This window comes from Delphinus delphis, chromosome 7 (genome assembly GCF_949987515.2).
Source record: "Delphinus delphis chromosome 7, mDelDel1.2, whole genome shotgun sequence".
NCBI classification, from domain to species: Eukaryota; Metazoa; Chordata; class Mammalia; order Artiodactyla; family Delphinidae; genus Delphinus; species Delphinus delphis.
This window is the reverse complement of record NC_082689.1, coordinates 93,831,608-93,859,233: the sequence shown is the minus strand read 5'-3', so window position 1 is coordinate 93,859,233 and position 27,626 is coordinate 93,831,608. Positions and strand designations below refer to the sequence as shown.

Here is a 27,626-nt window from a genome sequence, read left to right as displayed (position 1 = left end):
TTTTATTGGAGTATAGTTGCTTTACAATGTTGTGTTTCTTGCTGTACAGCAAAGTGAATCAGTCATACGTATACATATATCCACTCTTTTTTAGATTTACTTCCCATTTAGGTCACCACAGAGCACTGAGTAGGTTTCCCTGTGCTATACAGTAGGTTCTCATTAGTTATCTGTTTTATACATAGCAGTGTATATATGTCAATCCCAATCTCCCAATTCATCCCAACCCCCCTTGGTAATCATACATTTATTCTCTACAGCTGTGACTCTATTTCTGCTTTGCAAATAAGTTCAGCTCTACCATTTTTCTAGATTCCACATATAAGCGATATTATATATTTTTCTCTCTTTCTGACTTACTTCACTCTGTATGACATTCTCTAGGTCCATCCACGTCTCTGCAAATGGCACTATTTCGTTCCTCTTTGTGGCTGAGTAATATTCAGTAAATGCTGGAGAGGGTGTGGAGAAAAGGGAACCCTCCTGCACTGTTGGTGGGAATGTAAATTGGTACAGCCACTATGGAGAACAGTCTGGAGGTTCCTTAAAAAACTAAAAGCAGGACTTCCCTGCTGGTGCAGTGGTTAAGAATCCACCTGCCAATGCAGGGGACATGGGTTCGATCCCTGGGCCAGGAAGATCCCACATGCTGTGGAGCAGCTAAGCCTGTGGCCCACAACTACTGAGCCTGCGCTCTAGAGCCTGTGAGCCACAACAACTGAAGTCTGCCCACCTAGAGACCATGCTCTGCAACAAAAGAAGCCACTGCTATGAGAAGCCCATGCACCTCAATGAAGAGTAGCCCCTGCTCACTGCAACTAGAGAAAGCCCGCACGCAAGGAAGACCCAACACAGCCTTTGGGTCTTTTTATAAATTAAATTTATATTAAAAAAACCCCTAAAAGCAGAATTACCATATGACCCAGCAATCCCACTCCTAGGCATATATCCAGAGAAAACCATGATTTGAAAGGATGCATGCACCCCGATGTTCATTGCAGCACTATTTACAATAGCCAGGACATGGAAGCAACCTAAATGTCCAGCGACAGGAATAGTTAAACAGGATACAGCACATATGGACATGTCTCATTTACATGAGACATTTAGAAAGGTCATCTATCTTTACCCCAAAAAACTCTTGTAACATATTTCCCTGAAATAATGAGAGATGGTCAGTAGGTCATTCAGCCACATGACAGAGCAATAAGACTCACGTATAGGCCAATAAGACTCACGTATAGGCCTATAGGAATGTCTTCCAGGCAGAACCTGAAAATGTAGTACTGCCACCTCATTGGTGAATTCAGAATCTCTCAGTAATTATCTTGGAATAGATCATTGAGCAGACAGAAAACTTGCTATTCGTAACCACATACGTATTTGAGTTTGTCCTCTCCTTGATCACATGCCCCTTCCTCCAGCCCCCAAATGTAATCACTCTCTGTGAGTTTTCTGTTAGCCATGCCTTGCTTTTCTTTATACTTTCACCACACAGGAATGTGGTGTTAAACACATTCTTAGTGTTCCCCAACACATTATCAAGTTTGTGTGTTTTTGACCTTCATATAAATGAAATCAAAGTGTGTGTAGTCTTCCTGACTTGCTTGGATTGTAGTTTCTATTTGTGATAACCACTCATATGTTGACGTACATAACCTAAGTTTATTAATTTTCACAGCTGTATAGTGTTTTTTTTTGTTTTGTTTTGTTTTTTTTGCGGTACACGGGCCTCTCACTGTTGTGGCCTCTCCCGTTGCGGAGCACAGGCTCCGGACGCACAGGCTCCGCGGCCATGGCTTACGGGCCCAGCCGCTCCGCGGCACACGGGATCCTCCCGGACCGGGGCACGAACTCACGTCCCCTGCATCGGCAGGCGGACTCTCAACCACTGCGCCACCAGGGAAGCCCTGTATAGTGTTTTGTTGTGGAACATATCCAGTTTATCCAATCTTCTTTAAGAACATTCGGGTGGTCCAGATATTTCGCTATTATAAACAGTGCTCTGTGAGCATTCTGGGGCCACTCCTCATCCACACGCAGTTTCTCTAGTGTATGTACCTGGTGAGGGATCTGCACCATCAACTTTATTGGATGATTCACAGTGTTTTCCAAAGTGGTTGAACTAATTTATACTCCCACTAGTTCTGGATGAGATTTTTTTTTTACTCCATATTCTTGCTAGCTCTTGATATTGACAAAGATAAATTTTTTAAAATTAATTTATTTTTTGGCTGCTTTGGGTCTTTGTTGTTGCACGCGGGCTTTCTCTAGTTGTGGCAAGCAGGGGCTGCTCTTCGTTGCAGTGCGCAGGCTTCTCATTGTGGTGGCTTCTCTTGTTGAGGAGCATGGGCTCTAGGTGCAAGGGCTTCAGTAGTTATGGCACTCAGGCTCAGTAGTTGTGGCTCGCGGGCTCTAGGGCGCAGGCTCAGTAGCTGTGGCGCATGGGTTTAGTTGCTTCAGCGGCATGTGGGATCTTCCCAGACAAGGGCTCGAACCCGTGTGCCCTGCACTGGCAGGCGGGTTCTTAACCACTGCACCGCCAGGGAAGTCCTGACAAAGATAAATTTTTTTTACCAATTCGATGCATGTGAAATGTTATTATGGTTTTAACCTGCATTTGCTGAGGCTTACCATATTGGGTTAGTTACCTTAAAAAGAAAAAAAAAATGCAGAAGTTCTCTTTGTCTTGCCCATTCGGCAGTATTATAAACAACTTTCCTGGAAGCAACTGGGATTCCACATGGATATTCACAGCATGATCCCCCCCAAACAGAGCAAAACATCTTCAGGGTTGTAACATGAAGCTGAGCTGCTACCAGCACTGTTATTCAGAAGTGACAGGCTCCTTGCTAGATTGAGTGTGAAAGTGAAAGCCTTGCTGCTTCTAGAATGGAAGACAAGTACCAATGACTTGTGTGGACTCCAGTCCCTTATAGAACCTTATGCCTGGAAGATACAACTCACTCACTTGCTGCATGGCAGCCTCTAGGATGGCTACAGGGTTTCCCTGTGGAGGCTTCTGCTTCAACAGTGGCTTCCCAGGTGTCTACACATTTCATGCTTGCCTTACAAGGGAAGGCTCCATCCTAATCCAGTGGGCATTTTGAAAAAAGAAGGAACTGAAAGCCCTTCAGTAAAGAACAGAAAGTAAAGCCAAACCAAACTTAACTTCACAAATCTCCTTTTTTTATAAGGTGAGAGTCTAGAGCTGGGTTGTTCAATATAGTGGCCATTGCCACCTGTGGCTGCTGAGCACTTGAAACATGGCTACTCCAACTGAGGAGCTGAGTTTTAAATTGTGTTAAATTTACTTAATTTAAATTGAGAAACTGAAGCAATATAAAATATTTTTCTGTTAAATACATTTTTGGTTTGGTAGTACAACATTTCAAACTGTTGAAAATTTACCATCTGAATTGATGTTCTCTAAGTATGAAATAATACACACTTTTGAAGACGGTATAAAATTTTTTATGTTGATTACATACTGACTAATCATATTTTTGATACACTAGGTTAAATATATTGTTAAAGTACTTACCTGTTTCTTTTTGCTTTATTAAGTGGTTACTGGGAAATTTTAAGTTACATATGTGGAGTGACATCAGGGAAGATGGTAGAGTAGGAAGTGCCAGGAGTCCATCTCCCTACCTAGACAACTATACCGGCAGAATCTGCCTGATGTGACTCTTCTAGACCTCTGCAGTCTATTCAAAAGTTGCAAATTCCAGGGGAAGCCCTGACAGTAAATTGTGGTTAATTTTGGTTAATTTCACCTCTTAGCACATCAGTGGCTCCCCGTCAACCACTACCATCCCCCCACCAGAGGCAGCCATGCACATGTACTTGTAGTAGCCTGTGCACAGCTTATGGGAGCCAGGGTGAACAGCAAGAACCTTGTCCTCCAAATATCAGGGATCTGCGTTCTGATTGCTGCTTCTGATTGCAGAGATACAGACACTATGGTGGGCAGCCATTGTTCCAGTCCCACCATCTGAAGAGACTTACAGGGGATTTAAAGACCCAGAGCTTATCTATTCCCTCATTCATTATTCCCTTTCTCCCCTTTTGGGCACTAGACATTTAAGGACTAGGACATTCAAAACCAATTGAATATCCATAGAAAGTCATTGTGTATATCCAGGGAAAGGTGCAGGCTCAGAAAAGACAGGAGAAGACCCTGACTTTATACCTCAGGCTAATCCTTGGCACAAAGGCACCAAACAACAACAACAACAAAAACATCAGTAAACCCTGGAGCAGGCAGACAATCTGATTTCCAGAGTTACCAGTATAATTCAAATGTCTGATTTTCAACAAAATATCACAAGAAAAGTATGGCCAATTCAAAGGAAAAATTAAATCAACAGAAACCATCCCTGAGAAAGACCAGATAGTGGATTTATTAGAAAAATACTTTAGAACAACTGTCTTAAAGATGCTCAAAGAGCTATCGGAAGATGAAAACAAAGTCAAGAAAACAATGTAGGAATAATTTGTAAATATTAGTAAAGAGAAGACATAAAAAGGAACTAAAAAAAAATTCTGGAACCAAAAAGTACAATAACTGAAATGAAAAATTCACTAGAGGGAGTCAAAAGCAGATTTGAGAAAGAAAAAGAAAGAAACTTATAGAAAAGATGACTGAAATTATCGAGTTGAGTAACAGAAAGAAAAAAAACTGAAGAAAAGTGAATAGAGCCTGCAGAACCTGTGAGATACTGTAAAGAAGATGGACATATGCCTCGTGGGAGTCACATAGGAGAACAGAGAGACAAAGGGGCAGGGAGATTATCTGAAGAAGTAACGGCCAAAACCTTCTCACGTGTGATGAAATACACGAATATTAATATCCAAGAAGCTCAATGAACACCAAGTAGAATGTGCACAAAAAGGTGCACATTGAGAGACACATTCTAATCAAACTGTCAAAGACAAAGACAAAGAGAGAGTCTTGAAAGCATTAAGAGAGAAGTGACTCATCACATATAAGAGAGAGATCTTAAATAAGATCATGTGGACATTTCTCATCTGAAACCTGAGAGGCCAGTATACAGTGGGTTGATATATTTAAAATGCTGCAAGAAGAAGAAGAAGAAAAAAAACCTTGTCAACCAAGAATACTTCATCTGCCAAAACTGTCCTTCAAAAATGAGAGAGAAATTAAGACACCCTCAGATAAACAAAAGCTGAAGGAATTCATTACCAGTAGACCTGCCCTGCAGGAAATGCTACAGGGAGTCCTTCAGGTTGAAATGAAAGGACACTAGGCACTAACTCAAATCCATATGAAGAAATAAATATTTATAGTAAAGATAAATACATGGGAAATTATAAAAGCTAGTAAATTGTAACTCTGGTTTGGAATACCACTTTTTTTCCCTACATGATTTAAAAGACTAATGCATAGAAAAATTATTAGCCTACGTTTTTGAACACACAGTGCATAAAGATGTAATTTTGTGACATCAGTAACTGAAAGGGGTTGGGGAATGGAGCTGTATGGAAACAGTTTTGTATGTTATTGAAGTTAAGATGGTGTTAGAACCTTAGGATGTTAAATGTAATCCCTATGGTAACCACAAAGAAATTAAAATGTCTCACTACAAAAAAATCCACTAAGCACAAAAGAAGACAATAATGCAAGTACTGAGGGACAAAAAGCTATAAGGTATATAGAAAACAAATAACAAATGATACTTTATTTTTACTTTTATTGAATAAATTTGACAATACGACATCGTGTAAGTTTAAGTTATATAGCATGTTACTTTGAAACATTTACATATTGTAGTATGATTGCTGATGAGGCTATTACTTCTCACATCACGTAATTATAGTACAAAATTATTGTCTATATTCATTTCATTATACTGTGCATTAGATCACTATGGTTTCTTTACTACTTGTTGACAAGTTTGTACCCTTAAACACCATCACTCTTATCCCTATTCCCATCCCCTGGTAATGACCATTTCACTGTTTTTTTACACGTTTAATTTTTTTTAGATTTCACATATAAATGATATCATTCAGTACTTTCTGACTTACCTTGCTTAGCATAATGTACTTAAGGTTTATCCATGTTGTCACAAATGGGAGGATATCCTCCTTTCTCATGGCTGAATGATATTCTATCGTATATACGTACCACTTTTTTTTGTCCATTTATCCGTTGATGGGCATTTGGGTACCATATCTTGGTTATTGTGAATAATGCTGCAATAAACATGGGAGTTCAAGTATCTCCTGGAAATCTTGTTTTCATTTTCTTTGGGTATATACCCAAAAGTAATTGCTGGATCATATTTCTATTTTTAATTTTTTCCTTTTTTACAAATTGAGGTATAGTCGATTTACAATATTTTATAAGTTTCTGGTATACAACACAGTGATTCACAATTTTTAAAAGTTATATACCATTTATAGTTATTATACATTCCCTGTGCTGTGCAATATATCCTTGTAGCTAATTTATTTTATGCATAGTAGTTTGTACCTCTTGATCCCCTAACCCTCCTCGCTTCCCTCTCCCCACTGGTAACCACAAGGTTGTTCTCTAGATCTGTGAGTCTGTTTCTTCTTTGTTATATTCACTAGTTTATTTTTTAGATTCCACATGTAAGTGATATCATACAGTATTTGACTTTCTCTGACTTATTTCACTAAGCAAGATACCCTCCAAGTCCATCCATGTTGTTGCAAGTGGCAAAATTTCATTCTTTTTTATGGCTGAGTAGTATTCCATTGTGTGTGTGTGTGTGTGTGTGTGTGTGTGTGTGTGTGTGTATTCATTCCACATCTTTATCCATTCTTGTGTTGGTGGACACTTAGGTTGCTTCCATATCATGGCTATTGAAAATAATGCTGCTAGAAACTTTGGGTTGCATATATCTTTTGAATTGATTGTTTCATTTTCTTCAGATATAAACCAGGAGTGGAATTTCTGGATCATATGGTAGTACCATTTTTAGTTTTCTGAGGAATCTTCATACTATTTTTACAGTGGCTGCACCAATTTACATTTCCACCAGCAGTATTTTGAGGGTTCCCTTTTCTCCACATCCTCACCAGCATTTGTTTTCTCTTCTCTTTTTGGTAATAGTCATCCTAACAGGTGTGATGTGATATCTCATGTGGTTTTGATTTGGATTTCTCTGACAATTAATGCTGTTGAGCACCTTTTCATGTGCCTGTTGGCCACCTGTATGTCTTCTTTGGAGAAATGTCTGTTCAGGTCTTCTGTCCACTTTTAGTTTGTTTCTTTTTTCTGTTTTTTTTTTTTTTTTGATACTGAATTGTATGAGCTGTATATATATTTTGGATATTAACCCCTTATCAGTCATATCATTTGCAAATATTTTCTCCCATTCAGTAGGTTGTCTTTTCCTTTTTGCTGTGCAAAAGCTTTTAAGTTTAATTACGTTTTAGTTATTTATTTTTGTTTTTGTTTCCTTTGCCTTAGGAGGTAGATCTAAAAAAATATTGCTACAATTTATGTCAAAGAGTGTTCTTCCCATGTTTTCTTTTAGGAGTTTTATGGTCTCCAGTCTTACATTTAGGTCTTTAATCCATTTTGAGTTTATTTTTGTATATGGTATTAGAAAATGTTCTAATTTCATTCTTTTACACATAGTGGCCCAGTTTCCCCAGCACCATGTATTGAAGAAACTGTCTTTTCTCCATTGTATATTCTTGCCTCCTTTGTTGTAGATTAATTGAATTTAAGTGTGTGGGTTTTTTTCTGTGCTCTCTATTCTGTTCAACTGATCTATGTGTCTGTTTTTGTGCCAGTACAATACTATTTGATTACTGTAGTTTTGTAGTATAGTCTGAAGTCAGGGAGCATACCTCCAGCTCTATTCTTTTAACATTTGAAGAACCTCCATATTGTTTTCCATAATGGTTGGACCAAGTTACATTCTCACCAACAATGTATATATGTTCCCTTTTCACCACATCCTCACCAGCACCTGCTGTCTCTTCTTGATGATAGCCATTCTAACAGGTGTGAGGTGATAGCTCATTGTGGTATTTTCATTTCTCTGACGATTAGTAAGGTTGAACATTTTTTCATGTGTCTATTGGTCATTTTGATATCCTCTTTGGAAAAATGTCTAGTTAGTTCTTCGCCCATTTAAAAAATTGGATTTTGTTGTTGTTACTGAGTTCTTTATATATTTTGGATATTAACCACTTATTGGATATATGGTTTGCAAAATTTTCCTCCCATTCTGTAGGTTTTTTCATTTTGTTAACTGTTTCTTTTGCTATGCAGAAGCTTTTGCATTTGATGTAGTTACATTATTATTATTATTTTTTGGTATGCGGGCCTCTCACGGTTGTGGCCTCTCCTGTTGCGGAGCACAGGCTCCAGACGCGCAGGCTCAGTGGCCACGGCTCATGGGCCAGCCGCTCCGCGGCATGTGGGATCTTCCCGGACCAGGGCACGAACCCGTGTCTCCTGCATCGGCAGGCGGACTCTCAACCACTGCGCCACCAGGGAAGCCCAATGTAGTTACATTATTGATGAGCTTCTTCCCTATGTTTTATTCTAGGAGTTTTATGTTATCAGGTCTTATGTTTAAGTCTTTGATCCGTTTTGAGTTAATTTTTGTGAACAGTATGAGACAGGGGTCCAATTTCATTGTTCTGCATGTATTTCTCCACTTTTCCCAGCAAGATTTTTTTTGTTTTGTTTTGTGTTTTTTTGCGGTACGCGGGCCTCTCACTGTCGTGGCCTCTCCCGCTGTGGAGCACAGGCTCTGGATGCGCAGGCTCAGTGGCCATCGCTCACAGGCCCAACCCCTCCGCGGCATGTGGGATCTTCCCGGACCGGGGCACGAACCTGTGTCCCCTGCATCGGCAGGTGGATTCTCAACCACTGTGCCACCGGGGAAGCCCCCAGCAAGATTATTTGAAGAGACTATCCTTTATCCATTGGGTATTCTTGGCTCCCATGTTGAATAATGGTTGACAGTATATAGCAGGATATGATTTGGGGGCTTTATTTTGTTTCACTGGTTAGTGTGTCTGTTTTTGTGCCAGTACCGTACTGTTTTCCTTCCTATGGCTTTGTAGTATAATTTGAAATCTGGAACTGTAATACCTCTGACTCTGTTCTTTTTTTCCTCAGGATTGCTTTGGCTATTTGGGGTCTTTTGTGGTTCCATACAAATTTTAGGATTGTTTCTTCTATTTCGGTGAAGAATGGCTTTGGTATTTTGGTGGGAGTTACACTGAATGTGTAGATGGCTTTGAGTACTGTGGCCATTTTAACAATACTAATTTTTCCAGTCCATGGACAAGGGATGTCTTTCCATTTATTTGTGTCGTCTTTAAATTCTTTCAGCAAAGCCTTGTAGTTTTCATTGAACAGATCTTTCACTTCCTTGGTTAAATTTATTCTAAAGTGTTTTATTATTTTTGATGCTATTGTGAATGGGACAGTTTTATTTCTTTTTCAGATGCTTCATCATTAGTGTAAAGGAATACAGTTGCTTTCTGTATGTTGATTCAACCACTTTACTAAAATCATTGATTAATTCCAACAGTTTTATGACTGACTCTTTGGGATTTTTCTATATATAAGGTCACATAATCATCAAGTAGTGAAAATTTTACTTCTTTCTTTCTGATTCAGATACCTTTTATTTCTTTGTTTGCCTATTTGCTCTAGCTAGGATTTCCAGTACTATTTTGAATAGGAGTGGTGAGAGTGGCATCCTTGTCTTGTTCTTGATTTTAGAGGAAACACTTTCAGTTTTTCTCAACTGAGTTGGAGAAAATGTTGGCTGTGGGTTTGTGATATATGGCCCTTATTATGTTGAAGTATGTTCCTTTTATACCTAATCTGTTAAGGGTTTTTATCACGAAAGGCGTTGTATTTTGTCAAATACTTTTTCTGTTTCTAGTGAGTTGATTACTTCATTTTCATCTTTCATTTTATTAATGTGATGTACTTATTGATTTGCATATGTTGAATCATCCTTGCATCCCAGGGATAAATACCACTTGGTCATGGTGCATAATCCTTTTAAAGTGTTCTTGAATTTGGTTTGCTAATTTTTTTGAGAATTTATGCATCAGTATACATCAGGGATATTCGTCTATAGTTTTCTTTTCTTGTGGTATCCTTATCCAGTTTTGGTATCATAATGTTGGCTTTGTAGGATGAGTTTGGAAGTGTTCCCTTCTCGGTAATTTAGAAGAATTTGAGGAGGATTGGTGCTAATTCTTCTCTAAATGTTTGTTAAGATTCTCTAGTGAAGCTGTTTGGTTCTGGAATTTTCTGTGTGGGGAATTTTTGATTACTGATTCAATCTCTTTACTCATTATTGGTCTGTTCAGATTTTCTCTTTCTTCTTGATTCAGTCTTGGTAGGTTATATTGTCTAGAAATATATACATTTCTTCCAGGTTATGTAATTTGTTAGCATATAATTGTTCATAGTAGTCTCTTATGATTCTATGTGTTTCTGCAGTATCAGTTGTAATGTCTCCTGTTTTGTGTCTAATTTTTAGTCTTCTCTATTTCATCATCAATTAGTCCAGCTAAAGTTTGGTCAGTTTTATTTATCTTTTCAAAGAACCGACCTTACTTTTGTTGTTCCTTTCTATTGTTTTTTTTCTGGTGTCTATCTCATTTATACCTTTTCTTTTTTTATTTTCCTCCTTCTGCGAATTTTGGGCTTAACTTGTTCTTTTTCTAGTCCCTTGAGGTGTAAGGTTAGGTTGTTTATCTGAGATATTGCTTATCACTTACTGTATGAATTTTTGCTGCAGGCTTGCCTCTGAGAACTGCTTTTGCTACATCCTACAATATTTTGTATGTTGTATTTTCATTTGTATTAAAATAATTTTTCATTTCCAGTTTCATTTCTTTTTTGACCCAAGGGTTGTTTAGAAGTGTGTTTTTAGTTTTCACATATTTGTAGATATTCTCACTTTTCTCATTTCTAGTTTTATATTATTGTGGTCAGAAAAGATAGCTGGATGATTTCAATCTTCTTAAATTTGCAAGATTTTTTTTTTTTGTGGCCTATCATATGATTTATCCTAGAGGATGTTCCATGTGCATTTGAGAAGAATGTGTATTCTGGTGCTGTTGGACAGAATGTTCTGTGTATCTATTAAGTCCATTTGTTCTAAAGTGTGGTTCAATTCAAGTATTTTCTTGTTGATTTTCTGTCTAGATGATCTATCCATTGGTGATAGAGAGGTATTGAAGTCCCCTACAATTACTGTATTGTTGTCTATTTCTCCCTTAATATCTGTTATTATTTGCGTAATATATTTTGGTGCTTGGGAGTTGGGAGCCTGTATATTTACAGTAATATATCTTCTTTTTAAATTATTATTTTATTGAAGTATAGTTAATTTACAATGTTATGTTAGTTTCAAATGTATAGCAGAGTGACTCAGTTATACATATATTAATACGTTTTATATATATATATATATATATATATATATATATAAAATACATATACTCTTTTCCATTATAGGTTATTATAAGATATTGAGTATAGTTCCCTGTGCTATACAGTAGGTCCTTGTTGTTTATCCATTTTATATATAGTAGTATTTGTTAATCCCGATCTCCTAATTTACCTCCCCCCACTCCCCACTATCCCCTTTGGTAACCATAAGTTTGTTTTCTATGTTTGTGAGTCTATTTCTGTTTTATATATAAATTCATTTATACCATTTTTTAAGGTTCCACAAATAATGATATCATATGATGTTTGTCTTTGACTTACTTCACTTAACACGATAATCTCTATATCCATTCATGTTGCTGCAGATGGCATTATTCTTTTTTATGGCTGAGTAATATTCCATTAAATTCACACACACGCACACGCACACATACACACACCGCATCTTCTTTCTCCATTCATCTGTTGATGGACATTTAGGTTGCTTCCATGTCTTGGACATTGGAAATAGTGTTGCTGTGAACACTGGGGTATATGTATGTTTTCAAATTACAGTTTTTGTGTTTTCCAGATATATGCCCAGGAGTGGAGTTACTGGATCTTATGGTAGGTCTATTTTTAGTTTTCTAAGGAAACTTCATACTGCTTTTTATAGTGGTTGTACCAATATACATTACCACTAACAGTATAGGAGGGTCCCTTTTCTCCCCACCCTCTCCAGCATTTATTATTTGTAAACTTTTTGATGATGGCCATTCTGACCAATGTAAAGTTGGTAAAAGGCAATATGATGATCTCAAGAATAAAATTAATAAACAGAAGGAGTACTTTACCAAATAAAAATTTTAAAAGACGAACTAAGCAGAAATTCTGGAATTAAAGAACTTGATAAGTGAAAAGAAGAATGCATTAGAAATAGAGCAGATCAGATGGAAGAGAGAATCAGTAAGCTGGAAAATAGAAAACTAGAAATGAATCAGGAGAGAGAAATCACTTTTTTAAATGTGAAAAAATCCTATGAGAGCAATCAGACTCCATTAAAAAGCCAACAAAAGAATAAGGATATTCCAGAAGGAGAAGAGAAGGGGAAGAGGGTGACAGTTTATTTAAGGAAATAATAGCTGAGAACTTCCCAAACCTGGGAAAAGGAATTGGATATAGAAGTCTACAAAACTAATAGCTACCTGCCACTAAGGCTGGAAGCACACACACACACACACACAAAATGGTGGTGGTAAAAAAAAAAAGGGGGGGCGGTGGAAGAGTGGCAGGAGGTTTGTACTTAGCATTTGCAGCTTTGGGTGTGCCCATGGCTCAGTAGGGGCATCCTCAAGTGGGAGTGTTGTAGAGGATTGTGGGTGGTTGTCTTGCCAGAATCCTGGGGCAGACAGCAGTAGACACTTTTCTTCAGTTCTCTTGTCTACTACCTCCTTTTCCTTTCTCTCCTCCCAGTCACTGAGGTCTCTCCTCAGAGAGCAGCAGATCCCTCTAGCTGCAGATGTGCAACAAGACAGATACCATTCACTGCTTCCATTCTTCACTCACTCTGCCAAAGAGGTTGTGCCACCAACCCCTGGACCTGCTGTTGCCTTCTGTGCTGCTGCTGGCTACACTGCAACTCCTCTTGCTCCACAGCTTCCTCCGTGGTACAATCCACCCACATTTGGGTTCACATATGGATGATCTCTTGGGTTTCCTGGTATGATGTGCAGAGGTACTCTTTTTCGGTTAGTTATAGATGTCTGATTAATTATAAATTAAAGGGGAGAGAATGCTGACATCAGTGTCAGTAATAACTTTAAATATAAGTGGATCAAACCCTTCCATCAAAAGATACAGAGGCTTCGGTTGGAGCGCAGGGAGAGGACTGGGGTTGGCAGCGTGAACACAGCCTGCAGGGGGTTAGTGCACCACGGCTAGCCAGGAGGGAGTCTGGGAAAAAGTCTGGACCTGCCAAAGAGGCAGGAGACATTTTCTTCCCTCTTTGTTTCCTGGTGCGCGAGGAGAGGGGATTAAGAACGCTGCTTAAAGGACCTCCAGAGACGGGCACAAGCCACAGCTAAAAGCGCGGACCCCAGAGAGGGGCATGAGACACTGAGGCTGCTGCTGCCGCCACCAAGAAGCCTGTGTGCGAGCACAGGTCACTATCCACATCCCCTTTCCGGGAGCCTGTGCAGCCCGCCACTGCCACGGTCCCGAGATCCAGGGACAACTTCCCCGGGAGAACGCACGGCGTGCCTCAGGCTGGTGCAACGTCATGCCAGCCTCTGCTGCCAAAGGCTCGCCCCGTACTCCGTGCCCCTCCCTTCGCCCAGCCTGAGTGAGCCAGAGTCCCCGAAGCAGCTGCTCCTTTAACCCCGTCCAGTCTGAGTGAAGAACAGACGCCCTCTGGTGACCTACACGCAGAGGCGGGGCCAAATCCAAAGCTGAGCCCTGGGAGCTGTGAGAACAAAGAAGAGAAAGGGAAATCTCTCCCAGCAGCCTCAGAAACAGCGGATTAAAGCTCCACAATCAACTTGATGTACCTGCATCTGTGGAACACCTGAATAGACAACGAACCATCCCAAATTGAGGAGCCGTGTAGATGAAAGGCTCTTGGTGCTGCAGCCAGGAGTCAGTGCTGTGCCTCTGAGGTGGGAGAGCCAACTTCAGGACACTGGTCCACAAGAGACCTCCCAGCTCCACATAATATCAAACGGTGAAAATCTCCCAGAGATCTCCATCTCAACACCAGCACCCAGCTTCACTCAACGACCAGCAAGCTACAGTGCTGGACACCCTATGCCAAACAACTAGCAAGACAGGAACACAACCCCACCCATTAGCAGAGAGGCTACCTAAAATCATAATAAGTCCACAGACACCACAAAACACACCAGCAGACGTTGACCTGCCCACCAGAAAGACAAGATCCAGCCTCATCCACCAGAACACAGACACTAGGCCCCTCCACCAGGAAGCCTACACAACCCACTGAACCAACCTTAGCCACCTGGGACAGACACCAAAAACAACGGGAACTACGAACCTGCAGCCTGCAAAAAGGAGACCCCAAACACAGTAAGATAAGCAAAATGAGAAGACAGAGAAACACACAGCAGATGAAGGAGCAAGATAAAAACCCACCAGACCTAACAAATGAAGAGGAAATAGGCAGTCGACCTGAAAAAGAATTCAGAATAGTAATAGTAAAGATGATCCAAAATCTTAGAAATAGAATAGACAAAATGCAAGATACATTTAACAAGGACCTAGAAGAACTAAAGAGGAAACAAGCAACGATGAACAACACAATAAATGAAATAAATGAAATTAAAAATACTCTAGATGGGATGAATAGCAGAATAACTGAGGCAGAAGAACGGATAAGTGACCTGGAAGATAAAATAGTGGAAATAACTACTGCAGAGCAGAATAAAGAAAAAAGAATGAAAAGAACTGAGGACAGTCTCAGAGACCTCTGGGACAACATTCGAAGTATAGGGGTTCCAGAAGAAGAAGAGAAAAAGAAAGGGACTGAGAAAATATTTGAAGAAATTATAGTTGAAAAGTTCCCTAATATGGGAAAGGAAATAGTTAATCAAATCCAGGAAGCACAGAGAGTCCAATACAGGACAAATCCAAGGAGAAATATGCCAAGACACATGTTAATCAAACTGTCAAAAATTAAATACAAAGAAAACATATTAAAAGCAGCAAGGGAAAAACAAATAACACACAAGGGAATCCCCATAAGGTTAACAGCTGATCTTTCAGCAGGAACTCTGCAAGCCAGAAGGAACTGGCAGGACATATTTAAAGTGATGAAGGAGAAAAACCTGCAACCAAGACTACTCTACCCAGCAAGCATCTCATTCAGATTTGATGGAGAAATTAAAACCTTTACAGACAAGCAAAAGCTGAGAGAGTTCAGCACCACCAAACCAGCTTTACAACAAAAGGAACTTCTCTAGGCAAGAAACACAATAGAAGGAAAAGACCTACAATAACAAACCCAAAACAATTAAAAAAATGGGAATAGGAACATACATATTGATAACTACCATAAATGTAAATGGACTAAATGCTCCCACCAAAAGACACAGATTGGCTGAATGGATACTAAAACAATACCCATATGTATGCTGTCTACAAGAGACCCACTTCCGACCTAGAGACACATACAGACTGAAAGTAAGGGGATGGAAAAAGATATTACATGGAAATGGAAACCAAAAGAAAGCTGGAGTAGCAATTCTCATATCAGACAAAATAGACTTTAAAATAAAGACTATTAGAAGAGACAAAGAAGGACACTACATAATGATCAAGGGATCGATCCAAGAAGAAGATATAACAATTGTAAATATTTATGCACCCAGCATAGGGGCACCTCAATACATAAGGCAAATGCTAACAGCCATAAAAGGGGAAATCAACAGTAACACATTCATAGTAGGGGACTTTAACACCCCACTTTCACTAATGGACAGATCATCCAAAATGAAAATAAATAAGGAAACACAAGCTTTAAATGATACATTAAACAAGATGGACTTAATTGATATTTATAGGACATTCCATCCAAAAACAACAGAATAGACATTTTTCTCAAGTGCTCATGGAACATTCTCCAGGACAGATCATACCCTGGATCACAAATCAAGCCTTGGTAAATTTAAGAAAATTGAAATTGTATCAAGTATCTTTTCCGACCACAACGCTATGAGACTAGATATCAATTACAGGAAAAGATCTGTAAAAAATACAAACACATGGAGGCTAAACAATACACTACTTAATAATGAAGTGATCACTGAAGAAATCAAAGAGGAAATAAAAAAATACCTAGAAACAAATGACAATGGAGACACGACGAACCAAAACCTATGGGATGCAGCAAAAGCAGTTCTAAGAGGACAGTTTATAGCAATATAAGCCTACCTTAAGAAACAGGAAACATCTTGAATAAAAAACCTAACCTTGCACCTAAAGCAATTAGAGAAAGGAACAAAAAAACCCTAAAGTTAGCAGAAGGAAAGAAATCATAAAAATCAGATCAGAAATAAATGAAAAAGAAATTAAGGAAACGATAGCAAAGATCAATAAAACTAAAAGCTGATTCTTTGAGAAGATAAACAAAATTGATAAACCATTAGCCAGACTCATCAAGAAAAAAAGGGAGAAGACTCAAATCAATAGAATTAGAAATGAAAAAGGAGAAATAATAACTGACACTGCAGATCATGGGAGATTACTACAAGCAACTCTGCCAATAAAATGGACAACCTGGAAGAATGGACAAATTCTTAGCAATGCACAACCTGCCAAGACTGAATCAGGAAGAAATAGAAAATATGAACAGACCAATCACAAGCACTGAAATTGAAACTTGATTAAAACTCTTCCAACAAACAAAAGCCCAGGACCAGATGGCTTCACAGGCGAATTCTATCAAACATTTAGAGAAGAGCTAACACCTGTCCTTCTCAAACTCTTCCAAAATATAGCAGAGGGAGGAACACTCCCAAACTCATTCTACAAGGCCACCATCACCCTGATACCAAAAGCAGACAGACAAAGATGTCACAAAGAAAGAAAACTACAGGCCAATATCACTGATGAACATAGATGCAAAAATCCTCAACAAAATACTAGCAAACAGAATCCAACAGCACATTAAAAGGATCAGACACCATGCTCAAATGGGGTTTATTCCAGGAATGCAAGGATTCTTCAATATACACAAATCAATCAACGTGATACACCATATTAACAAATTGAAGGAGAAAAACCATATGATCATCTCAATAGATGCAGAGAAAGCTTTCAACAGAATTCAACACCCATTTATGATAAAAACCCTGCAGAAAGTAGGCATAGAGGGAACTTTCCTCAACATAATAAAGGCCATATATGACAAACCCACAGCCAACATCGTCCTCAGTGGTGAAAAACTGAAAGCATTTCCACTAAGATCAGGAACAAGACAAGGTTGCTCACTCTCACCACTCTTATTCAACATAGTTTTGGAAGTTTCAGCCACAGCAATCAGAGAAGAAAAGGAAATAAAAGGAATCCAAATCGGAAAAGAAGAAGTAAAGCTGTCACTGTTTGCAGATGACATGATACTATACATAGAGAATCCTAAAGATGCTACCAGAAAACTACTAGAGCTAATCAATGAATTTGGTAAAGTGGCAGGATACAAAATTAATGCACAGAAATCTCTGGCATTCCTATATACTAATGATGAAAATTCTGAAAGTGAAATCAAGAAAACACTCCCATTTACCATTGCAACAAAAAGAATAAAATATCTAGGAATAAACCTATCTAAGGAGACAAAAGACCTGCTTGCAGAAAATTATAAGACACTGATGAAAGAAATTAAAGATGATATAAATGGATGGAGAGATATACCATTTTCTTGGATTGGAAGAATCAACATTGTGAAAATGACTATACTACACAAAGCAATCTACAGATTCAATGCAATCCCTATCAAACTACCACTGGCATTTTTCACAGAACTAGAACAAAAAATTTCACAATCTGTATGGAAACACAAAAGACCCCAAATAGCCAAAGCAATCTTGAGAACAAAAAATGGAGCTGGAGGAATCAGGCTCCCTGACTTCAGACTATACTACAAAGCTACAGTAATCAAGACAGTATGGTACTGGCACAAAAACAGAAAGATCAATGGAACAGGATAGAAAGCCCAGCAATAAACCTACGTACATATGGTCACCTTATCTTTGATAAAGGAGGCAGGAATGTACACTGGCGGAAGAACAGCCTCTTCAATAAGTGGTGCTGGGAAAACTGGACAGGTACATGTAAAAGAATGAGATTAGATCACTCCCTAACACCATACACAAAAATAAGCTCAAAATGCATTAAAGACCTAAATGTAAGGCCAGAAACTCTCAAACTCTTAGAGGAAAACATAGGCAGAACACTCTATGACATAAATCATAGTAAGAACCTTTTTGACCCACCTCCTAGAGAAATGGAAATAAAAACAAAAATAAACAGATGGGACCTAATGAAACTTCAAATCTTTTGCACAGCAAAGGAAACCATAAACAAGACCAAAAGACAACCCTCAGAATGGGAGAAAATATTTGCAAATGAAGCAACTGACAAAGGATTAATCTGCAAAATTTACAAGCAGCTCATGCAGCTCAATAACAAAAAATCAAACAACCCAATCCAAAAATGGGTAGAAGATGTAAATAGACATTTCTCCAAAGAAGACATACAGACTGCCAACAAACACATGAAAGAATGCTCGACATCATTAATCATTAGAGAAATGCATATCAAAACTACAATGAGATATCATCTCACACCAGTCAGAATGGCCATCATCAAAAAATCTAGGAACAATAAATGGTGGAGAGGGTGTGGAGAAGAGGGAACACTCTTGCATTGCTGGTGAGAATGTGAATTGGTACAGCCACTATGGAGAACAGCATGGAGGTTCCTTAAAAAACTACAAATAGAACTACCATATGACCCAGCAATCCCATACTGGGCATATACCCTGAGAAAACCATAATTCAAAAAGAGTCATGTACCAAAATGTTCACTGCAGCTCTATTTACAATAGCCCGGAGATGGAAGCAACCTAAGTGTCCATCATCGGATGAATGGATAAAGAAGATGTGGCACATATATACAATGGAATATTGCTCAGCCTTAAAAAGAAACGAAATTGAGCTATTTGTAATGAGGTGGATAGACGTAGAGTCTGTCATACAGAGTGAAGTAAGTCAGAAAGAGAAAGACAAATACCATATGCTAACACATATATATGGAATCTAAAAGAAAAAGGTTATGAAGAACCTAGGAGTAAGACAGGAATAAAGACACAGACCTACTAGAGAATGGACTTGAGGATATGGGGAGGGGGAAGAGTAAACTGTGACAAAGTGAGAGAGTGGCATGGACATATATACACTACCAAATGTAAAATAGATAGCTAGTGGGAAGCAGCCACATAGCACAGGGAGATCAGCTCGGTGCTTTGTGACCACCTAGAGGGGTGGGATAAGGAGGGTGGGACGGAGATGCAAGAGGGAAGAGATATAGGAACATATGTATATGTATAACTGATTCACTTTGTTATAAAGCAGAAACTAACACACCATTGTAAAGCAATTATACTCCAATAGAGATGTAAAAACAAAAAATCAGCAGTCTCAAAGCCATAAGTATTGTCAAAAAAAACAAATCAGAATAGACATAACCAAATAATACAGTGAGACTTTTTCAAGAAAATTTAAAAAAAAACAAACAAAAGATACAGACTGGCAGAAACAAACAAACAAAAATGATCCAACTAGATACTGTTTATAAGACTCACTTTAGATCCAAAGACAGAAACAGGTTAAAAGTGAAAGGACCAAGGAAAAAAAAAGTGAAAGGACAGGAAAGGATATTCCATGCAAACAGCAACCAAAGACAGCAGGGGCAGCTATAATAATATCATACAAAATAGTATTATTTAAATCAAAAATGGTTACAAAAGACAATGAAGGATATTATATATTATTAAAAGATTCAATAGAACAAGAAAGTAAAATAATTATAAACTTCATTAATGTATCTAATAACAGGACATCAAAATACATAAAGCAAAAAAATGACAGAAGAAACAGTTTTAAAATAATAGTTGGAAACTTCAATATCTCATTCTCCACAATGGATAGAAAAGACAGGGAGAAGATAAGTACAAAACTAGAGGACTTACGGACTTCCCTGGTGGTGCAGTGGTTAAGAATCTGCCTGCCAATGCAGGGGACATGGGTTCGATCCCTGGTCTGGGAAGATCCCACAAGCTGTGGAACAACTAAGCCTGTGTGCCACAACTACTGAGCCTGTGCTCTAGAGCCCAGGCACCACAGCTACTGAGCCCACGCACCACAACTGCTGAAACCTGCGTGCCCTAGAGCCTGTGCGCTGCAACTACTGAGCCCATACGCCTCAACTACTGAAGCCCACGCACCCTAGAGCTTGCACGCCACAACTACTGAGTCCACATGCCTCAACTACTGAAGCCTGTGCACTCTAGGGCCTGCACACCACAACTACTGAGCCTGCACGCCACAACTACTGAGCCCGCATGCTGCAACTACTGAAGCCCGCGCAGCTAGAGCCTGTGCTTCACAATAAGAGAAGCCACTGCAGTGAGAAGCCTGTGCACCACAATGAAGAGTAGCCCCTGCTTGCCACAACTAGAGAAAGCCCGCGTGCCGCAACTAGAGAAAGACCGCATGCAGCAACAAAGACGCAATGCAGCCAAAAAACCCCCAAAAAGACAAAGACTTGTTTTCTTTGTCAGGAGAAAGAAAACAATACAATAAACCAACTAGATCAAACATAAATATACAGAACATTCTACCCAAAAATAACAGAATATACATACTTCTCAGGGGCATATGGGACATTCTCCAGGGTAGATCATATGTACACTAGGCTATAAATCATCTTAATAGATTTTTTAAAAATTTATTTATTTTCAGTATCTGCAAATCAATCAGTGTGATACACCACATTAACAAACTGAACAATAAAAACCATATGATCATCTCAATAGATGCAGAAAAAGCTTTTGACAAAATTCAGTGGAATGGGATAGGAAGCTCAGAAATAAACCCAGACACCTATGGTCAATGAGTCCGTGACAAAGGAGGTAAGAATATATAATGGAGAAAAGACAGTCTCCTCAATAAGTGGTGCTGGGAAAACTGGACAGCTACATGTAAAAGAATGAAGTTAGAACACTCCCTAACACCATACACAAAAATAAACTCGAAATGGATTAAGACTTAAATGTAAGACCAGACACTATAAAACTTTTAGAGGAAAACATAGGACAAACACTCTTTGACATAAACCACAGCAAGATCTTTTTTCACCCATCTCCTAGAGTAACAGAAATTAAAACAAAAATAAACAAATGGGACTTAATTAAACTTAAAAGCTTTTGCACAGCAAAGGAAACCATAAAGAAAACGAAAAGACAACCCATAGAATGGGAGAAAATATTTTCAAACAAAGCAAACTACAAAGGGATTAATCTCCAAAATATACAAAGAGCTCAAATACCTCAATACCAAAAACAAAAACCCCCCAAAAAACAACCCAATCCCCAAATGGGCAGAAGACCTAAATACACATTTCTCCAAAGAAGATATACAGATTGCCAACAAACACATGAAAGGATGCTCAACATCACTAATCATTAGAGAAATGCAAATCAAAACTACAATGAGGTATCACCTCACACCAGTCAGAATGGCCATCATCAAAAGGTCTACAAACAATAAATGCTGGAGAGTGTGTGGAGAAAAGGCAACCCTCTTCCACTGTTGGTGGGAATGTAAATTGGTACAGCCACTACGGAGAACACTATGGAGGTTCCTTAAAAAACTAAAAATAGAGTTACCATATGACCCAGCAATCCCACTACTGGGCATATATCTGGAGAAAACCATAATTAAACAGATACATGCACCCCAATGTTTATTGCAGCACTATTTCCAATAGCCAAGACATGGAAACAAACTAAATGTCCACTGACAGAGAAATGGATAAAGAAAATGTGCTACATTTTTACAATGGAATATTACTCAGCCACAAAAGGGAACAAAATAATGCCATTTGCAGCAACACAGATGGACCTAGAGATTATCATACTAAATGAAGTCAGTCAGACAGAGAAAGACAAATATCATATAATATCACTCATGTGGAATCTAATTTTAAAAATGATACAAATGAACTTATTTACAAAACAGACTTACAGATATTGAAAACAAATTTATGGTTACCAAAGGGGAAACGTGGTGGGGAGTGATAAATCAGGAGCTTGGGATTAACATACACACACTACTTACTCTACATAAGATAGATAACCAACAAGGACCCTAGTATATGGCACAGGGAATTCTACTCAATATTCTGTGATAACCTATATAAGCAAAGAATCTGAAAAAGAATGAATATACATATATGTATAACTGAATCCCTCTGCTGAACATCTGAAGCTGTACATCTGAAACTAACACAAAATTGTAAATCAACTATAATTCAATAAAAAAAAAACCATGCACCTATGGTCAATTAATCCATGACAAACAAGACAAGAATATACAATGGAGAAAACACAGTCTTTTCAATAAGTGGTGCTGGGAAAACTGGACAGCAACATGTAAAAGAATGAAATTAGAACACTCCCTAACACCATACACAAAAATAAACTCAAAATGGATTAAAGACCTAAATGTAAGGCCAGACACTATAAAACTCTTAGAGGAAAACACAGGCAGATCACTTTTTTACATAAATCGCAGCAATATCTTTTTTGATCCACTTCCTAGAGTAATAAAAATAAACAGGACCTAATTAAACTCAAAATCTTTTGCAAAGCAGAGGAAACCATAAATAAAAAGACAAGACAACCCTCAGAATGGGAGAAAATATTTGCAAATGAAACAACCAACAGGGGATTAATCTCCAAAATATACAAACAGCTCATGCAGCTCAATATCTAAAAAACAAACAACCCGATCCAAAAAATGGGCAGAAGAGTGATACCTCCACATTTGTTCTTCTTTCTCAAGACTGATTTGGCTATTTGGGGTCATTTATGGTTCCATACAAATTTTACGATTTTTTTCTACTTGAAAACGCCATGGGAATTTTGATAGGGATTGCATTGAATCTGTAGATTACTTCGGGTGGTATGGATATTTTAACAATATTTATTTGTCTGATCCATGAATGTGGAATTTTTTCCATTTGTTGGTGTCTTCTTCTTCATTTTCTTTCGCCAAAGACTTGTAGTTTCAGTGTACAAATCTTTCACCTTCTTGGTTAAATATATTCCTAACTACTTTAATTTTTTTGATGCTCTTATAGCATTTTTAACTGGTTGGAATTTTGAAATCTGGCAAATAGAGAAACCATCTTCATGGGTCATTCCATCTCAAACCATCATACAGTTCCTACATCTAAGAATTTTCTCCCTAGAATTACCACTTTAGTTTGATCTAAAGAGCAAGCTCCACTCAAATCTGACCTACTTAGACCAAAGTCTCACTTGCAGACACCTCATGCTGGAGGAAAAGCAGTGTGCTGGCTTCTCAGCTCTCAGCTGTGAGGAATCCTAGGTTACCCTGGTAATGAGGCAGAAAACTGCAAAAAGCCTGACCAGCAAAGCAGAAAGGAGGCCAAAGAAAGACCAACTAATTTATAAAATGAACGATACTATTGGATCTCATACAATGAAATACTGTAAACTTAATAAAAACTCCGTAAGGTTCATGATTGTATAATATTTATAAAAATAAGTCCTCTATGTTGTAAAATACTAGCTACTAATTAAAACTAAAGAGTGCTCAAACTAATGTGGTTTACATCCAAACAGTATTTACAAACAGGACTTTTGTGAATGTAGTTCTTCCTTGGCCCTGTATTTTGTGGAGTTCTGACACTTTGCTCTCATGATTCTGACGTACTGCAGGATTATGCCTTGGTTTTCTTTTACCATCACTCTTTTATTTTTGAATATTAATCAGTCACATTTTAATATTACCCTTGCACTTTAACATATATCTCCATCTGATCATGTTTCAGTATAAAGTGTTTTATCATCATCATTCCTTTTAAAAGAGGTTCCAGGAATACACTTTTAATAAAACAGGATTTTAAGAACAAAAAATGGTAACCAGGAGACAAAGGGTGCTTTGACAGTATGCCTAGATTTATGCATTAAAACAAACTAATTAAAAAATGAAGTTTAAGTGGCATTTTGTTTTCAGTTTTTAAACATTTTTAACAATTACTTTAGCCAGAACCCCTGAATTTGTCCACAAACACCATGGGTCCAATTAGCTTATCTTCAAAAGCATCTTTTCAATAGACAATTGGCTAAGAAATAAAACAAAGAAGACAACATTCAAAATGTGTACCCCAGTCCCATTTTGGAGGCATTTAGTGAACAAGAGTCTCTATTGCATACTAAGCAGGCAGGTCACAATTGGCCCAGAAGTCCTAAATAATGATGATTTGCCTCTGAAATTTCCCTTATGGTTTTACAATGTTCCATTTAGACACACAGCAGTCCAGAACCAATACTAATCCAGCAGCGTTTTTCAAGTAATCGAGAGTATATTTTTCAAAAACAATCTATGCATAATACTGTAATTAGGGTACAAAGGAATTGAAAGCTTAACAAAACCTTACCGAAACGAGAGTCTGCACAAAATCAAGAAGATCATAGAAATATTTAGTATTGTATCTCATTTTCTGTTAAAACTTTCAAAAGCTACTGAACACAAAAAGCTTTAAACATGAAAAGGGAAGTCGAAGTCTTGATTTTTGTTCTGAAAATTTTCATTCTTAAAATATTACACGAGAGCTTCCCTGGTGGCGCAGTGGTTAAGAATCTGCCTGCCAACGCAGGGGACACGGGTTCGAGCCCTGGTCCGGGAAGATCCCACATGCCGCGGAGCAACTAAACTCATGCGCCACAACTACTGAGCCTGTGCTCTAGAGCCTGCAAGCCACAACTACTGAGCCTGTGAGCCACAACTACTGAGCCCGTGAGCCACAACTACAGGAGCCCGCATGCCTAGAGCCCGTGCTCCGCAGCAAGAGAAGCCACCACAATGAGAAGCCTGCGCACCGCAACGAAGAGTAGCCTCCGCTCGCCACAACTAGAGAAAGCCTGCTTGCATTAACAAAGACCCAACGCAGTCAAGAAAATAAAATAAATTGATAAAAAAAAATTACACTAACATGAAAAATAATTTATGTTGAATTCTCCACATACGAACCATAATCTTCTATTCAAAAATGTTGATACTTCATTTCTTTACTAAATATCGTGTGATGTCTGATCCATGCTTTGATGCTAGAGATCGTCTTCTCACCTGACTTCTTTCCTTGGCTTGTCTTGCAGTTCTCTAAGAGTTAAAAAAAAAATGCATGTGTACACATGTTAAAAAAAAAAGTACTGGCTACAGAACCTCAAAAACTCTTTGTATTCTGTTAAAAAAATATACATTATCAACACACTCATTTACCAGTGCTTTGCAATGAGGGGGTTACTAAGCCACAAGCAGAGGACTCCAGTAGCTCTGAGGTCGTAGGTTCACTTAGGACCAGATGCTGAGGAGAAAATGCACAGCTTTGGGGGCTGTCTTGCTACCCAGTGAGATGGTAAATACCTCATTTGTGGACTAGGGGAGGCCATGATTCCCCTCACCCACATGGCAATTTCCCAGACTGTAGTGTGTGCAGGGCCCACCCACCTCCTGTTCTCTAGGCTCTGAAGCCTTTCCCAACCCAACAGCCAAGCCAACGCAAAAAACCAAAACGAGATAGAACAGAACTGGATTCTTCTGCTGCTCCCACAAATAAAGTTTTTCATAAGACTCTGAAAAAGTGATTACAGAGGGTGCAACATTCTCTTTTGCTATATCTTCATTTTCTTATAGGTCTTGAATGTGCTAATAATTTGCACAGCTGAGAAATCAGATGACTTTTTTTCCCCAGCTGAAGTCCATGTACATGTGAAGTGATCCAGGTGGAAGGGGTAAGGAGAGAAAAAAGGTTAAAACTAAAAATAAATAAAAAGCCCTGCTTATGAGATGATCCCGTTTATGTAAATATTATGTTTGTGGAGAAATTGAGGAATCTGAAATATTAAAAGGAGACTAAGAAAGTGCTCATATGATATGAACACTGGCAAAGGAGCTGAACAGTTCTCAAAAGTGTAGGACTTCCCTGGTGGTCCAGTGGTTAAGACTCCACGCTTCCAACGCAGGGTGCATGGGTTTGCTCCCTGGTCGGGGAACTAAGATCCCATATAGCGCATGGCACGGCCAAAAAATGAAAGAAAAAAAAAGGTGTAAATACAATTGATTAGCATTTTTACAAACATCAGGGTCTTTTGTAAACACAATAATTCTTCTCTCACCGCATCGGCAATAACAAGTGCAGTTAAACGGGCACTCCCGTTCAGTGCCGGGGGGGGGAAGGAGCGTATATGAGCGTAGTCCTTTGGAAAACAGCTTGGAGAAAATTTATCTCCTACAGTCTCAAAAATATCTAAACACTTGACTCAGTGATTTTTACATCTGAGAATCTAAAGGAACAACCTCAAAATGTAAAAAATTATATACAGAAAAACACGGTTGGCAGCATTGTGTATATGCACCAAAAAATGTAAACAACTTCAATGTTCATCAGTATGAGAATGGCTGAATAAACCAAAGTAGAAACGTATTCAACAGGACAATAGCAGCCATTTCAGATGATAAACACTGAATGCTTATCATGGGAATGGGAAAATGCTTAAATGTTGCCATAATTAAAAAAAAAAGTTGGATACAAAGTTGCATATTGAATGTGTGCTTCTTTCTAAGATTATATCTCAAGAGGCAGATCCTATGACCTTTTGCTGAACTGCCTGTTAAAAATTCATCCTAGTTGACAGACAATATTATGTCATTCTCTTCTTCTCCTCTTAAGCAATAGGTAATTGCTCCAAGATGTACCAAGGTTAACAGGTTTCACATTTAGGTCAGCAGTGTCATGTTTGCATGTTGAACTGAGTTGGTCCTAGAGATAATTTATTAATGTTCTCAGATATTTCAGGACATATTTAGCTGCAGATGCAAACATATGTCACTGTCCCCATTTACTAAACTTCTAGTTTGAGGATCTGGATCTTTTCAAGACTATGCAATATGTAAGTTGTATTCATTTTCTTCTAGGTGGTGGTGAAAATTTCCTGGTCCTAGAATGAATAGAAAGGGAAGCAGTTTGTTTTTCATCTGTGACTGAGAACTTGCATAGGCCCCAAGAGAAAACTCAAGTGTTAAGTGATGAAAAGAATAAAATAAATCTCGGATCCCAGACTAGGGATATAGATTCACACACGTAATCTTCCACACCTGTATGCACAATTTTCAATTTGATATCTCAAGATGGAGTCAAATGTGTCTGCGAGCTTCACTGACCTCTTTGTGACAGATTGTGCAGAGGGTCTGCAGGTTGTCCAGGGAGCACTGTCCTCCTCCACCAGACACTGGCTTGATGTGGTCCACCTGCCAGAAATGCCCTTCCCCTGGGTTTCTTATCATTTCATTAAGCTGTAATAAGAACACAAGATCAGCAATTT

At 38.5% G+C, this 27,626-nt stretch overlaps 2 protein-coding genes across 3 annotated transcripts in view; one reads left to right on the top strand and one right to left on the bottom strand.

Annotated features, from left to right (window-relative positions):
• Positions 1-13,168, top strand: part of RAB3GAP1 (RAB3 GTPase activating protein catalytic subunit 1) — a 150,698-nt gene extending 137,530 nt beyond the window's left edge. The window contains exons 24-25 of the mRNA XM_060016892.1: positions 12,015-12,049; positions 12,896-13,168. Coding sequence (XP_059872875.1) covers positions 12,015-12,049; positions 12,896-12,902 — 42 coding nt within the window. The 3' untranslated portion in view covers positions 12,903-13,168. The remainder of the gene's footprint in view (positions 1-12,014; positions 12,050-12,895) is intronic.
• A 9,486-nt stretch (positions 13,169-22,654) lies between these two features.
• The window catches only part of ZRANB3 (zinc finger RANBP2-type containing 3), a 261,258-nt gene continuing 256,286 nt past the window's right edge, over positions 22,655-27,626 (bottom strand). For both annotated transcript variants that reach the window (XM_060016888.1, XM_060016889.1), the window contains 2 exons: positions 27,466-27,597; positions 22,655-25,404 (listed from right to left, as the gene is read on the bottom strand). In XM_060016888.1, coding sequence (XP_059872871.1) covers positions 25,306-25,404; positions 27,466-27,597 — 231 coding nt within the window. In that variant the 3' untranslated portion in view covers positions 22,655-25,305. The remainder of the gene's footprint in view (positions 25,405-27,465; positions 27,598-27,626) is intronic.